At 41.8% G+C, this 14,341-nt stretch overlaps 1 protein-coding gene across 4 annotated transcripts in view; it reads right to left on the bottom strand.

Annotated features, from left to right (window-relative positions):
- Positions 1-11,244: 11,244 nt before the first annotated feature.
- The window catches only part of LOC106562751 (uncharacterized), a 52,292-nt gene continuing 49,195 nt past the window's right edge, over positions 11,245-14,341 (bottom strand). For all 4 annotated transcript variants that reach the window (XM_045689488.2, XM_045689489.2, XM_045689490.2 and 1 more), the window contains one exon: positions 11,245-14,277. In XM_045689488.2, coding sequence (XP_045545444.2) covers positions 14,119-14,277 — 159 coding nt within the window. In that variant the 3' untranslated portion in view covers positions 11,245-14,118. The remainder of the gene's footprint in view (positions 14,278-14,341) is intronic.

Here is a 14,341-nt window from a genome sequence, read left to right as displayed (position 1 = left end):
TGTGGCTTGTGACTTTAATATCTGATTTATTTATTAACATAACTAGTTGTTAGTCAAGGTAATTCTGATGAGATTTTCCCTGATTTGAATCGTTCTCTTCTCAGTTGTTGGTTGACAGATGTATGAAGGTTGCTCAGGAAGTCATCTATAATGGGAGGGAAAGAGAATCAATCCATTTATAAAGTCCTGGCACTAATTCTGCAGAGGTCTAACATTGTAATAGACACCAGCAGCAGACGCCCCAAACTGTCTGTCGCATAGACCTACTAGGCCTACAATACGAAACAGCGCGTTTGAAGTCAGATTGTCATATGAAAAAAAGAGCACTGTATTTTACATCTCCCGCGATCCAAAGGCTCTCCCATCTGCGCTCCCAACTCCAACTCCATCATCAGGATAGCCAGCTCGTTGACTTCGTCCATTTCGCTCCTCCTGGCCACATGGATACCGGTCGGAGGACTAAACACCTCCAGAGGTTGGTAGTTGTTCACCACTAGGATGCCCGTGTCAGGCCACCGCTCCGTGTCTCTAACCGGCTGATGCTGCTGCTGCTGATGCTTCTGCTCCGCATTGCAATGATTATGGTCCTGCAAAATGGAAGTCCAAATATCCCCACATGTGTTGGACTGGTCATACAGAGAGGGGAAGAATCTGGATTTGTTGGCATTCATCTTGTTTTCACTTTTCAGTAGGTCATGAATTCAGGTTTGTTTGGATTCGAAAGATGAATGCACCTGGTGATTCTGGAACCATTACCTCAAGTTTATTATGTTCTAAACCTTTTGTTTAATTTTAAATTGTGCAGTAGGCTAAGCCTAATTCTAAAAGGAAACACTTAATCGAGAAAAAAAATCCTAACGCAAATAAATTCTTCAATGATATGTAGTTTAGCATATTTTATTTGAATCTGGCAGTAGGTCTACAGTATAAGTTAGGCTTTACTGCACAGATAATGTGAAATATTGCGCAGACTCAATCAGCGAGAAAAAAATCTTAACGCAAATAAATTCTTCAATGATATGTTGCTTTGCATATTTTATTTCCCCCTGGTGGTAGGTCTATATGTTAGCATTTACTGCACAGATAATATAGCGCAGACTCAAGCAGCAGGACCTATTACACATATTATAAAACATATTATATACGGAAGGCATAAATCACGGGAAACCCAGCGCTCTGAAAGACGTGTCACAAAACAAAGAATACCTCAGTGACGGGGTGCCAAGAACTGAACTAAATAGTGTGTGATAATGACCTACAGGTGTGTGAACAGGTGATTAGAATTCAGGTGATTGGGACCTGGAGAGTGAGCTGCGTTCAGGGGATCTATGTGTTTGAGGGTGTGAGCTGGAAAGTGAGCTGCGTTCAGGGGATCTATGTGTTTGAGGGTGTGAGCTGGAAAGTGAGCTGCGTTCAGGGGATCTACGTGTTTGAGGGTGTGAGCTGGAAAGTGAGCTGCGTTCAGGGGATCTACGTGTTTGAGGGTGTGAGCTGGAAAGTGAGCTGCGTTCAGGGGATCTACGTGTTTGAGGGTGTGAGCTGGAAAGTGAGCTGCGTTCAGGGGATCTACGTGTTTGAGGGTGTGAGTTGGTAGCAGACGTTACACAGAGTAGGTTACCAACCGACACACACACATTTACCTATAATAATTCAATTCAATTCCAGATGCTCAAAGCGCTGTCAGTGGGGAAACTCACTTTACCCTGTAATTATTCAAGAATATATTTTAAATAATCAAAACAACAGTGGAAAGAAGGATGGCCATAGTCATTGCATCTTAGGTGTAAAGCCTTTGAAAAACCACATCAGAAATGTGTCTTCACAAGTAGGCTTCTGATTATTTCTTCGGTAGGAAAATAGCATTCAGTAGGGCAGGTCAGGGATATTTTTCCTTTATCCAAGAATATAGTGCACACCAGTTAGTATCGTCAGCCTCAAGTTAAGAGAACAGGTATACAAAGTAATGAGGGGAAAGGCCTGCTTGGTAACGTCCTTGCACAAAATTATTTATTCAAAGTTATATAAAATATATATATTTTCGCAATGATATCATATTTAATGAATACATGAACTCTAACTAATAATAATATGTGCCATTGAGCAGATGCTTTCATCCAAAGCGATTTACAGGTAGCTGTGCTCTACCAACTGAGCCATACAGGACCACTCAATAATGACTAATGTATGCTTACTACAGAAAGTAAACCTCGGGCCATGTCATACGTTTTGACAATATTCGTAAAGATATATTCGTAAACATATATTTTTTTACTGAAAAGTCTCACGTCTCATTTGGCCAATATAGTGAAACTATCACCAATTACTGATCTATAGTAGGGGCTCCTTATTCTCCTAATGGAAAATAGGACAAGATCCCTGCCATGCGACTGACCGAGTCAGAGTGCTACGAAACACTGCGGTTTAAACAGTTATCACAGAGCATATGACGATTAACCAGGGGTGGAAAAACTACTCAATTGTCATACTTGAGTAAAAGTAAAGATACCTTAATAGAAAATGACTCAAATAAAAGTGAAAGTCACCTAGTAAAATACTACTTGAGTAAAAGTCAAAGTATTTCATTTAAAATATGCTTTAAGTATCAAAAGTCAAAGTAAAAGTATAAATAATTGTGCATTCCTTATGTTAAGCAACAGTTATGGATGGCCAGGGGCACACTCCAACACTTAGGCAATCATTTACAAACAAAGCATTTGTGTTTATTGAGGCCGTCACATCAGAGGCAGTAGGGATGCCAGGGTTCTCTTGATAAGTGCATGAATTTGACAATTGTCCTGTACTGCTAATCATTCGAAATGTAACAAGTACTTTTGGGTGTTAGGAAAATGTATGGAGTAAAAAGTACATTATTTTCTTTAAAAGTCAAAGTTGTCAAAAATATAAATAGTAAAGTACAGATACCCTAAAAAACGACAAGTAGTGCTTAAAAGTATTTTTACTTAAGTACCTCATACCACTGTGATTAACTGTCACATTTTGTACTGATCTACCACAAGTCACATGGTGTAAACTGGACGAAGGCATCTGCAATCCTGACCCAAACCCCTCTTTCCTGCATTTTACTAACGTATCTATAGATGATGCTGGACTGTACAGGTGTTCAGTACAAATGAATAAAGATAGACACTACATCATTAACAATTCCGTCTTTGTAATAGTAACATATACTTTCTTCATTCAATACAAACACTGTCCATCAATACCTCTTACCTAGCTCTTATAAATGTGTAAATTACAGCGCATGGAGAATAGTTTTATTTATGTCGGGTAAAAGAAAGTAGATGTTGTTTCAATTTGGAACCGACAGGTTGCTCAACATTATTCATCGCTTCATTGCACGTAATGGTGGTGGAATTATGAGGGAATTAAGTCAAGGTCAGAATAAGGTTTATCTGTAGACACACCTTTCTTTCATTGATCCCCACCCCAAAATAAATAGCGGGTGAATGGCATGCTATTCTCATGCCTAAATTCAAGGACAGAATACACATCGAGAGGAAAGTGCATAAAAAGGGAATTACGTTCCATTTACGCACGCTTAACTCAGGACGGAATTCCCCACAAAGTCAAATTCTGGGTGTAAATGTCCTTGGTGAATAAAGTTATTCTGATTCTGATTCACTCCTCCTTCTTCCTCCTTCAGAGCACTCCACCCCTAACTGGGACAGAGCTGAGTGGGACTTCATCAGGATCTCACGTGTGCACACCTTGACTGACAGGGGTGCAGAGGAAGACCCTGATGAGGATTATGATGACTGTGTGTGATTCTGTTTAGATATACTACATTGCATTGGGTTTATGGTATAGCAGACCATTCATTTGTTCTGTTTTGTTGGTTTTCAGTGGGTCTTGCTGACATGTATGTTGCTATTGAATCACCAGTCATTTTCATGGCACATTATGTACTTTGTTAATGAATGGCTTGTTTAAAAATGCTCAAAACAGTGTAGTCTAAGTAGATGTTTAGATAGTTGATATATATGTAGGCTGAGATGAGCTCAATGTCTCGTTTTGACCTTTAATGTATTTAAAAAAATATATTATTTTGTTAAAATTAAATTGAAAACCATTGAAAAGTACCATCTCAGAGACAAATGATATGTCTGTGGGAATTACATTGAGATGGACTGGTTACAACAACAGACATTAGGAGAGTCAGAACAGAGCAGGGTGAAGTTTGAGGAGGTTGTGGTAACACCATAAACCACAAGCTATTCTCTGTAGAGGCAGTGGTAGAGACAGCTCTTTCACTTTCACAGACCTGAATAGTCTTATTACCTACAGTACAGTATGTCTGTCTTGTGATTGAAATCAGTTGCTTGAACTCGTAACCAGCAATATGAAAGACCCATGGTTATCAGTCCTTGAAACTGGGAAAGACCCATGGTTATCAGTCCTTGAAACTGGGAAAGACCCATGGTTATCAGTCCTTGAAACTGGGAAAGACCCATGGTTATCAGTCCTTGAAACTGGGAAAGACCCATGGTTATCAGTCCTTGAAACTGGGAAAGACCCATGGTTGGCAGTCCTTGAAACTGGGAAAGACCCATGGTTGGCAGTCCTTGAAACTTTTATTGTTCCTTGAAATAGTTTTTTTTCTCTGGGGTCAAAATGAACCCCAAGGATTTGTATATTTTTATTTTAGTCCATATTTATACAGAAACACTAAACAATGATTTTGATTTATTGAGATCAGGTCAAAGTCATAGTAAATTAACAAAGTCATTCTAAATGGGAAGGATTGAATAAAACAGTTGGTCAGTTGGTCAACATTCACAAGGACACAGAGCCAGATGGATTACCAGGACGTGTACTGCGAGCATGCGCTGACCAACTGGCAAGTGTCTTCACTGACATTTTCAACCTCTCCCTGTCCGAGTCTGTAATACCAACATGTTCTAAGCAGTCCACCATAGTGCCTGTGCCCAAGAACACCAAGGTAACCTTCCTAAATTACCTCCGACCCGTAGCACTCACATCTGTAGCCATGAAGTGCTTTGAAAGGCTGGTCATGGCTCACATCAACACCATTATCCCAGAAACCCTAGACCCACTCCAATTTTCATACCGCCCCAACAGATCCACAGATGATGCTATCTCTATTGCACTCCACACTGCCCTTTCCCACCTGGACAAAAGGAACACCTATGTGAGAATGCTATTAATTGACTACAGCTCAGCGTTCAACACCATAGTGCCCTCAAAGCTCATCAATAAGCTAAGGACCCTGGGACTAAACACCTCCCTCTGCAACTGGATCCTGGACTTCCTGACGGGCCGCCCCCAGGTGGTAAGGGTAGGTAACAACACATCTGCCATGCTGAACCTCAACAGGCCCCTCAGGGGAGCGTGCTCAGTCCCCTCTTGTACTCCCTGTTCACTCATGACTGCACGGCCAGGCACGACTCCAACACCATCATTAAGTTTGCCGATGACACAACAGTGGTAGGCCTGATCATCGACAACGACGAGACAGCCTATAGGGAGTAGGTCAGAGACCTGGCAGTGTGGTGCCAGGACAACAACCTCTCCCTCAACGTGATCAAGACGCCCCCATTCACATCGATGGGGCTGCAGTGGAGCAGGTTGAGAGCTTCAAGTTCATTGGTGTCCACATCACTAACAAACTAACATGGTCCAAGCACACCAAGACAGTAGTGAAGAGGGCACGACAAAACCTATTCCCCCTCAGGAGACTGAAAAGATTTGGAATGGGTCCTCAGATCCTCAAAAGGTTCTACAGCTGCAGCATCAAGAGCATCCTGACTGGTTGCATCACTGCCTGGTATGGCAAATGTTCGGCCTCCGACCGCAAGGCACTACGAGGATTGTATGAACGGTCCAGTACATCACTGAGGCCAAGCTTCCTGCCATCCAGGACCACTATACCAGGCGGTGTCAGAGGAAGGCCCTAAAAATTGTCAAAGACTCCAGCCACCCTAGTCATAGATTGTTCTCTCTGCTACCGCACGGCAAGTGGTACCTGAGCGCCAAGTCTAGGTCCAAGAGGCTTCTAAACAGCTTCTACCCCCAAGCCGTAAGACTCCTGAACATCTAATCAAATGGCTACCCAGACTATTTGCATTGCCCCCCCCCCCCTCTTTTACACCGCTGCTACTCTATGTTGTCATCTATGCATAGTCACTTTAATAACTTGACCTACATGTACATACAGTATTACCTCAATTAACCCACCTGTATATAGTCTCGCTATTGTTATTTTACTGCTGCTCTTCAATTACTTGTTACTTTTATTTCTTATTCTTATCCATATATTTTTTTTAAACTGCATTGTTGGTTAGGGGCTCGTAAGTAAACATTTCACTGTAAGGTCTACACTGTTGTATTCGGCGCATGTGACTAATAAAATTTGATTTGATAAAAAAAAATATATTCCTCTGGTGTCAAAATGACCCCAATCGGTGACTTGAGGGATAAGAAAACATTGAAACCATGAAAAGATATTAAAGCAAATAGATTGTATACTATAGCAGAAGTATTTCATGGAGTTGGCCAGCAGGTCTGGGATTGATCAGAGATTTATTTTCCTAGTCTCTCTTTCTTAGTCCCTGTTTGTCTTAGATTGTATAAAACACTGTTGTGGTCACAAGGATTGTGCTCCATCTCTCCTTAAAATATTCTGTTTGATTTGGGACAAAACAGAGCTTGAGATTGATTTAACCTTTTTGCATAATACTCCTCAAATGGAAGTGTTATACTGTATTTCAATATGTACAATGTATTATTATCTGTAGGCTTAGTAGACAACAGAAAGGTTTGACTTTCTGAGGTGTAGGGTCTTTTCAGAATAGGCCAACAGTAATGTTTGGATACACTGGCAGACCCAGTTTACGTGGACTCCTGTTTATGTGTATCCATCTCAACAAGATCATCATCAAAGAACAATGCAGGTAAGACCACAGCCATTACATAGGTTTAGATGTTAGCAGCAGACATACGCTTCATAAAAACCACAGAGGAAGTAGTGGTAGTGGAAGTAGCCCACAGATAAAAAACAGTCAAACAGTTCCTTATGTTGCATTAGACAAGATAAAGATGAGTATAGTTCAATGTGTATTATCAGTGAACTAAAGACCAAGGCTTAAATGAAGAGAATGGATACATATCAGTTTAATGATGGAGGGAAAGGATTGGTTGGCTTCATTCTTCTGCTGTTGGCAAAACAACTTCAAGGTACAGACCCGAATATTTAAAATATTTTTTTCACGCTACTTTTCAATGTTTTTAAAATAACATTATTCTCTGATTATGAACAGTGTGCCGCTTTGAGCAAATTATTATATGCAAATTATACAATGATTTTATAAATGATGCTGAAGATTCATTATTTCATGTAGTGATTGCCTGGTGAAGGCTATGCTATGTTTAATGTTCATTAATGCCAAGTCAAGTTGGAGAATACTCTAAAACATTTGTTGTTACGGAATCCAATATTTTGTTGTGGTGTTTCATAATATTTTTCTCCCACAGGACAAGGTCCCATCTGTGATGACTATATTAGAGTGTATCGGAACACTGTGGTTCAAGCTTTTGTCATGGAGAAACTGACGATTAACTGTACTGTTGGATTCTGTACTGATCTACCACAAGTCACATGGTGTAAACTGGACGAACACAGCTGCAATCCTGTGATCCAAACCACTCACATCCAAACCCAGTGGAACTACTTAACAAGTAACTCTGGAATTTCCATCCTGCATTTTACTAATCCCTCTATAGATGATGCTGGACTGTACAGGTGTTCAGTTAATACAGATCAATCAATCATCATTAGCCATTCCATCACTGTCATAGTAAATGGTAAGATCAACTTTCTTCATGTAATACAAATGCTGTCCATCTATGCCTCTTGAATACAGTACATTAGAATTCCATGCATCCCATCCCATCTCTGGCTCTGTCACTGTGTCCTGTGGGGTGAGTTTCAGGGTTGAACCCATAATGTCATGGTGCAGGGAAAATGGGGATACCCGTTTACCCCTAAAGGGTCAGTCCAGACACACCCTCACCGGGTATCATACAGGTTCAGGGACAGGTGTGTCCTACCTGACCCTCCACAACATCACCCTGTCTGACTCAGGATACTACCGTTGTTTCTTCTCTCTTCCTGACTACTGTGATTCAAACACCAGAATCAGCCGGCCTCTGGAGCTTAATGTAACCAGTAAGTATGTTACCTTTGCATTGCTGAAGTGTCCCACTGAAAGGTTCTGCTTTGAGACGACTAGATAGACTCAACCTGCTCTGGTCCCCTCCCCCTCAGGAAATGGTGAAGTGATGGAACACTGTGGAGAAGATGAACATCCTGTCTGTGGTAGCCTTACTCTCGTCACGCGGTCAACACATGATCAACTGCAGCTATTTATTTAATAGGAAATGTATGAGATCCAGTTGCCAATGATTTGAGATATTCAAATCACTGGCAACTGGATCTCATGACTAATTTCCTCATGAAAAAGTTGACCCTGTGGCTTAGTTTTGTCCTTTTGTTATTGTTGTGGTTGTTGTTTAACCAGACATGCTCAGGGTCATCGTGGACATCACTCGCATCATCTTGTTTGTGGTTGCCACCTTGGTTGTCATGACACTGACCCTGTGTTGGGTTCTGAAAGCCAGAGGTACTGTATGGTGCTCTAGTCTACTCCACAGCATCACTAAAGAAAACACACCACAAGTACCTTGTCTATTCTAAACTCTTGTTACATGAGTTTTCCAGGTCACCAATGACCTACTGTATCATTTATCATCATGTCTCCTTTTATGAGAAAAGTCAGGGCTGTAACTGAAACCACAGGTCTTACATATTGATGCCTTGCTACAAATATTATAATAATAATAATAATACATTATTCACTGTGTCATATTATCCCTCTTGATTTGTCAACCCCCTGGTCTATAGGAAAATGAGTCCTCCAGAGGGGAATGCAGTGGAGCGTCCCAGAGTGAAGCCTGAGACAAACATACCACCTGACACAGATAGGGGTGCAGCGTAAGACCCTGATGAGGTTTATGATGACTGTGTGGGATTCTGTGTAGATATTCTCCATTGCATTGGGTTTATGTTATAGCAGACCATTCATTTGTTCTGTTTTGGTTGTTTTCAGTGGTTCTTGCTGACGTGTGTGTTGCTAATAAATTACCAGTCATTTTCATGGCATATTATGTAGTTGGTTATTGAATGGCTTGCTTAAAATGCTCTTAAAACAGTGTAGTGTAAGAGATGACTGAATAGGTTATAGATATGTAGGCTTAGATGAGCTCAATGTCTTGTTTTGACTTTAATGTATTTTTTACAAATAAAAAATACATGTGGACTACCATTGGAAAGTACCATCTCAGAGGCATTCTCATGATTCGGTCTGTTGAATTCTTTCCATATAAGTATTTACTTGTTTTTATCAATTGTTTAGCCAGAGTAGTTTATATGACAAGAGTCTAAATGCTACATTTGTGGGAATTACACTGAGATGGACTGGTTACAACAACAGACATTAGGAGAGTCAGAACAGAGCAGGGTGAAGTTTGAGGAGGTTGTGGTAACACCATAAACCACAAGCTATTCTCTGTAGAGGCAGTGGTAGAGACAGCTCTTTCACTTTGCAACGTTTTCACAAATGTAGACACTGGTATTGCGCTGGAGATAATGAAAATGAGGTAGAAAAGGAAAAAGCAGCAGACACTAGGTGCTCCATTGAGTTTAACACCCCTGGTCTAAATGCTATAGTTGTGGAAATGACACTGAGATGGACTGATTACAAAAACAGACCTGCAGTGGATTAAGTAGGAGTGGGAGCTGATTTCAGACTGGGTATATTATTTAACAGTTTCCCAACATGTTCTCAGTGGTTTACCTTGATCTTCATGTTGCTAGGGGCCAGGGCTGTGATCTCTTTCTGCATGTGGTCACCGATACCAGAGTACATGGTGGTACCACCAGAGAGGACATTGAGGACATATGGATGTCAATGTCACTTCGGCACAGCATCCTTATTTCAACACCAACCCACCACCTGTGTTCGTGGCCATAGAGCTAGATTTGAATGTAATCTGACCATAGCACCGGTTCCAATCCAAGTACCAATGTCGTTTAACAAACTCCAGGTGTTTACATTTCTTGGATGACATGAAATAGATCTCTTTGTTCACACACACCAGTGTTGGGTTTGTTGTTGAAAGAAGGATGCATTAACAGAAAATAACCCCATACTTACTGTAAAGAAATGGTGGTGGATCATTTATGTTTTGGGGCTATTCTGCTTCCACTGGTTTTGTGCTCTGGGCAATTCCATTGTTCATTCTCAAGCCAAACAAGTGTCAAGGAGTTGGAATGATGGAACAGACTGTCACTCAGGCTACATATTTCCTAGTACAGAGAGGTAATAAACAGACTTGTTATTAGTATGCCATTCTCTCTCTAGTTCCCATGCCAAATATGAAAAAGTTTGTACGTTTTTCTGACCATGCAACTTGACCAGGACAAAGTCTAGGTTCCAATTAGATCCTATTACTAGGGTCCAATTAGATCCTATTACTAGGGTCCAGATAGATCCGATTACTAGGGTCCAGATAGATCCGATTACTAGGGTCCAGATAGATCCGATTACTAGGGTCCAGATAGATCCGATTACTAGGGTCCAGATAGATCCGATTACTAGGGTCCAGATAGATCCGATTACTAGGGTCCAGATAGATCCGATTACTAGGGTCCAGATAGATCCTATTACTAGGTTCCAGATAGATCCTATTACTAGGTTCCAGATAGATCCTATTACTAGGTTCCAGATAGATCCTATTACTCAGTATTTCCTTATCAGGACACATGGTCAGATAAAACACCTGGCCCTACATTATGTTGAATATCTTTGCTGAAGGAGAGAAGGGAAACCTCCACCCCCTGATGTGAGATGAGATGCATACAATTGGGAGTTTTAGTGCATAGCTTTGAATGCAGCAGTCTTGTATAACTAAGCTTGTGGGGACACAGAACTCAGTCACATTCAAAATCCTATTTTCCCTAACCCCTACCCTAGCTCCTAACCCTACCACTAATTCTAACCTTAACCCTAAACCCCCTAGAAATAGCATTTGTCCTTGTGGGGACAAACAAAATGTCCCCAGTTGGTCAAATCTTTGTTGTTCATTTACTATTTTTGTGGGGACTTCTCGTCCACACACACAAACCTCAAAAACAGGTAACTTGAGTCGTGTTTTTCAAACAGATTTATTCAAATTCCTTTCTTTGTGAAAGTCAACCTCTCAAGGTATTGAACCCATTAATGCCTGGATAGGATAGTATTGCTGTCCCACACGATTTGACTTCTAAAAAATAGACCCTATTTAGAAAATATGACATTTCGGCGTCACTCAGTAGCATTTCCTCTTATAAATAAATGTATTTTGTCATCCTTTCCTCAATCACACCATATATACAGACCATCAGGACCACGGTACCATAACACCAACGTTAGAACAGGGTGGTATCGATAGAGATAGAGGACTCATTATATTTCATTACACTCATCTTTGTATCTGTGCCATTACAGCGTCTGACAGCATGGGCAGTGTCATTGAAGTAGTCAATCTTCTTCTTCACAATTAGCTGATCCCTCCTAATGACCCGGTTGGACATGACTCCAACAGGGTCACCAGGAGGGATCAGCCAATGAAGTTGGAAGTCCAACCCAGTTGACTACATTAAATTGGTGGAAGCCCTCAATGGCGCTGCCCATGCTAACATAGCCTTTTGGCCACTAGAGGCCTCTATCATTCTCTATGGTGGTATCCCACAAAGCAGGAGCAATGTTTTTAGCTCAGCTGGCTAACTACTGTAAATATTCTGAAACACCACATTTCCTATTCTGGACCCAAATCTGTTTGTGCTCTGGCCAACTCCATTGCTCATTGTCAAGCCAAACGTGTTTGGTATAACAATGAGTGACAAAGAGTTGGCATGATGGCACAAACAGCCTGTCACTGAGGCTTCATATTTCCTAGTGCAGAGATGTAATAAACACACTTGTTATTAGTATGACATTCTCTCAGTACTTCCCATGCTAAACTTGAAACAGATGAGATACGAACCAGAGAACTACAAATAGTGTCTCGAAGTAAGACGGCTGATATATTGCCTCCTGCTTTGTGAATTGCCGCCCTGCACTATCAATCAAGTGACTAAATCAGCATGTAATCAATCAACAGATGAAGTAGAAATGTACAGTGAACAACAGAGCATTGGGGGGCACAGAGCAACAAATACAGATACATAAATACACAAAGTAGACTTTCAAGGGTGCACACTCGCACCCTGTTACACTCCACCCTTAAATACATCATCTTACTTACACACCAGGGTACATGCTCACAAACGGGGTAGGAGGATATTTTTCAGACCATGTGATCTGACAAGGTAAAACCTTTAGGGTCCAGAAAGATCCTATTACTAGGGGCCAGAAAGATCCTATTACTAGGGGCCAGATAGATCCTATTACTAGGGGCCAGATAGATCCTATTACTAGGGGCCAGATAGATCCTATTACTAGGGGCCAGATAGATCCTATTACTAGGGGCCAGATAGATCCTATTACTAGGGGCCAGATAGATCCTATTACTAGGGGCCAGATAGATCCTATTACTAGGGGCCAGATAGATCCTATTACTAGGGGCCAGATAGATCCTATTACTAGGGGCCAGATAGATCCTATTACTAGGGGCCAGATAGATCCTATTACTAGGGGCCAGATAGATCCTATTACTAGGGGTATTTCCTTATCAGGACACGTGGTCAGATAAAACTCCTGGCCCTACATTATGTTGAATATCTTTGCTGAAGGAGAGAAGGGAAACCTCGACCCCTGATGAGAGATGAGATCCATACACCTTGGAGTTTTAGTGCATAACTTTGAATGCACCTTATAATTGTGCCAAGGCCACCATGAGACAGTTATTACCCAGGAGACACCAGGGGTGCCAGCGGGAACATTGTGCCATGGCCTGGTAGTGCCAGGTTGAGCACACAGTGGGTTTGGTATTAGGGAGAAGGGTTGAGCAGCAGTGCAATAACATAGGCATCTTTGCAGAAATAGTAGTATGGGTAGCTTTTCCCACCCTTCTCTCCTGCAATACTGTATCTGACTTGCCAGACACCAGCATCAGTCTGAGTGGGGCATTTTCAGCATGTTGTTGATGTATCATCTCAGACTTACACCAATCTTTGTTCTCCAAGGTCAAATCTAAATGAGGTTACAGTGGACTAGTGTTTTTTTCTTGTACACGTGCAAATTAACACACACACCTGCACACACAAATGTGTTACACACACACACACACACACACACACACACACACACACACACACACACACACACACACACACACACACACACACACACACACACACACACACACACACACACACACACACACACGTGTCTTAGGCTAGCGTTCATGTAGAATGGATATGGCTTTCTGTTCCCTCTCAGGCTTTAACACATAACAGACAGGATCGAAACGGCACTTTCTCCTGAGACACTCCAAAGGGTGAGTCTTAATAGTCAATAACAGTCTTCTTCCCCTCGCCTCCTTCCCTTCATCTGCACTGATCTGACAAAAAAATGATGTGTGAAAACAACAAGGTAGGATCTAACCAAAGGATCCAGTTTCAGCTGTCCATTTTCTTTTCAGACCAGTGAGAACCAAGGGAAGGAGGCGAGGTGAAGAAGCCACAAGACTTTCGAGACACACCACAAAAGCCCTCACTCTTATGAAAACTCTGGATACTAGACAAAAACCTGCCGCTTCTTCTGAAAGGTGGAATAACATTCCAGGGAAAAAACACATTGTGAACTACCTAGAAATGGAGTAGAACAGACATTCGTCTTTGTCGTGGAGGAAACGGGCCATGGTGTCTTGTCTACACATGACATCTGTATCTGCAATGTTAACACCCCCAGCGTCAAGTGAACTACATAGAAAAACATTGCGCAGAACAGACCGTCTTTGTCATGAAGGAAACGGGCCTGTCTGCTCTATACATTATATTTCTATCTGCAATTTGTGATTGTTTTCACCCCCACGGCACTAGAGGGCGCCGGTGAGGCACATGAGGACAGCCACATGCAGAATCAGCAGGTAGCCAAGGAAGAGGTAGCGCGAGCGGGCCCGTGACGTCAGCAGCTTGGAGCAGTACAGGCTCCGCCCCCGAAGCCAGCGCCTGCAGGCCAGCATCCCGCCTTTCACCTGGTTAGGAGAGGGAGGGGAGGAGAGTGAGAGTCATTCGTCAAACAGGCATTGGCAATCATAT

The sequence above is a fragment of the Salmo salar genome, chromosome 11 (assembly GCF_965601325.2).
Source record: "Salmo salar chromosome 11, fSalSal1, whole genome shotgun sequence".
Classification (NCBI taxonomy): domain Eukaryota; kingdom Metazoa; phylum Chordata; class Actinopteri; order Salmoniformes; family Salmonidae; genus Salmo; species Salmo salar.
The sequence above is the reverse complement of the archived record's forward strand: the minus strand, read 5'-3'. Positions and strand labels throughout refer to the sequence as shown.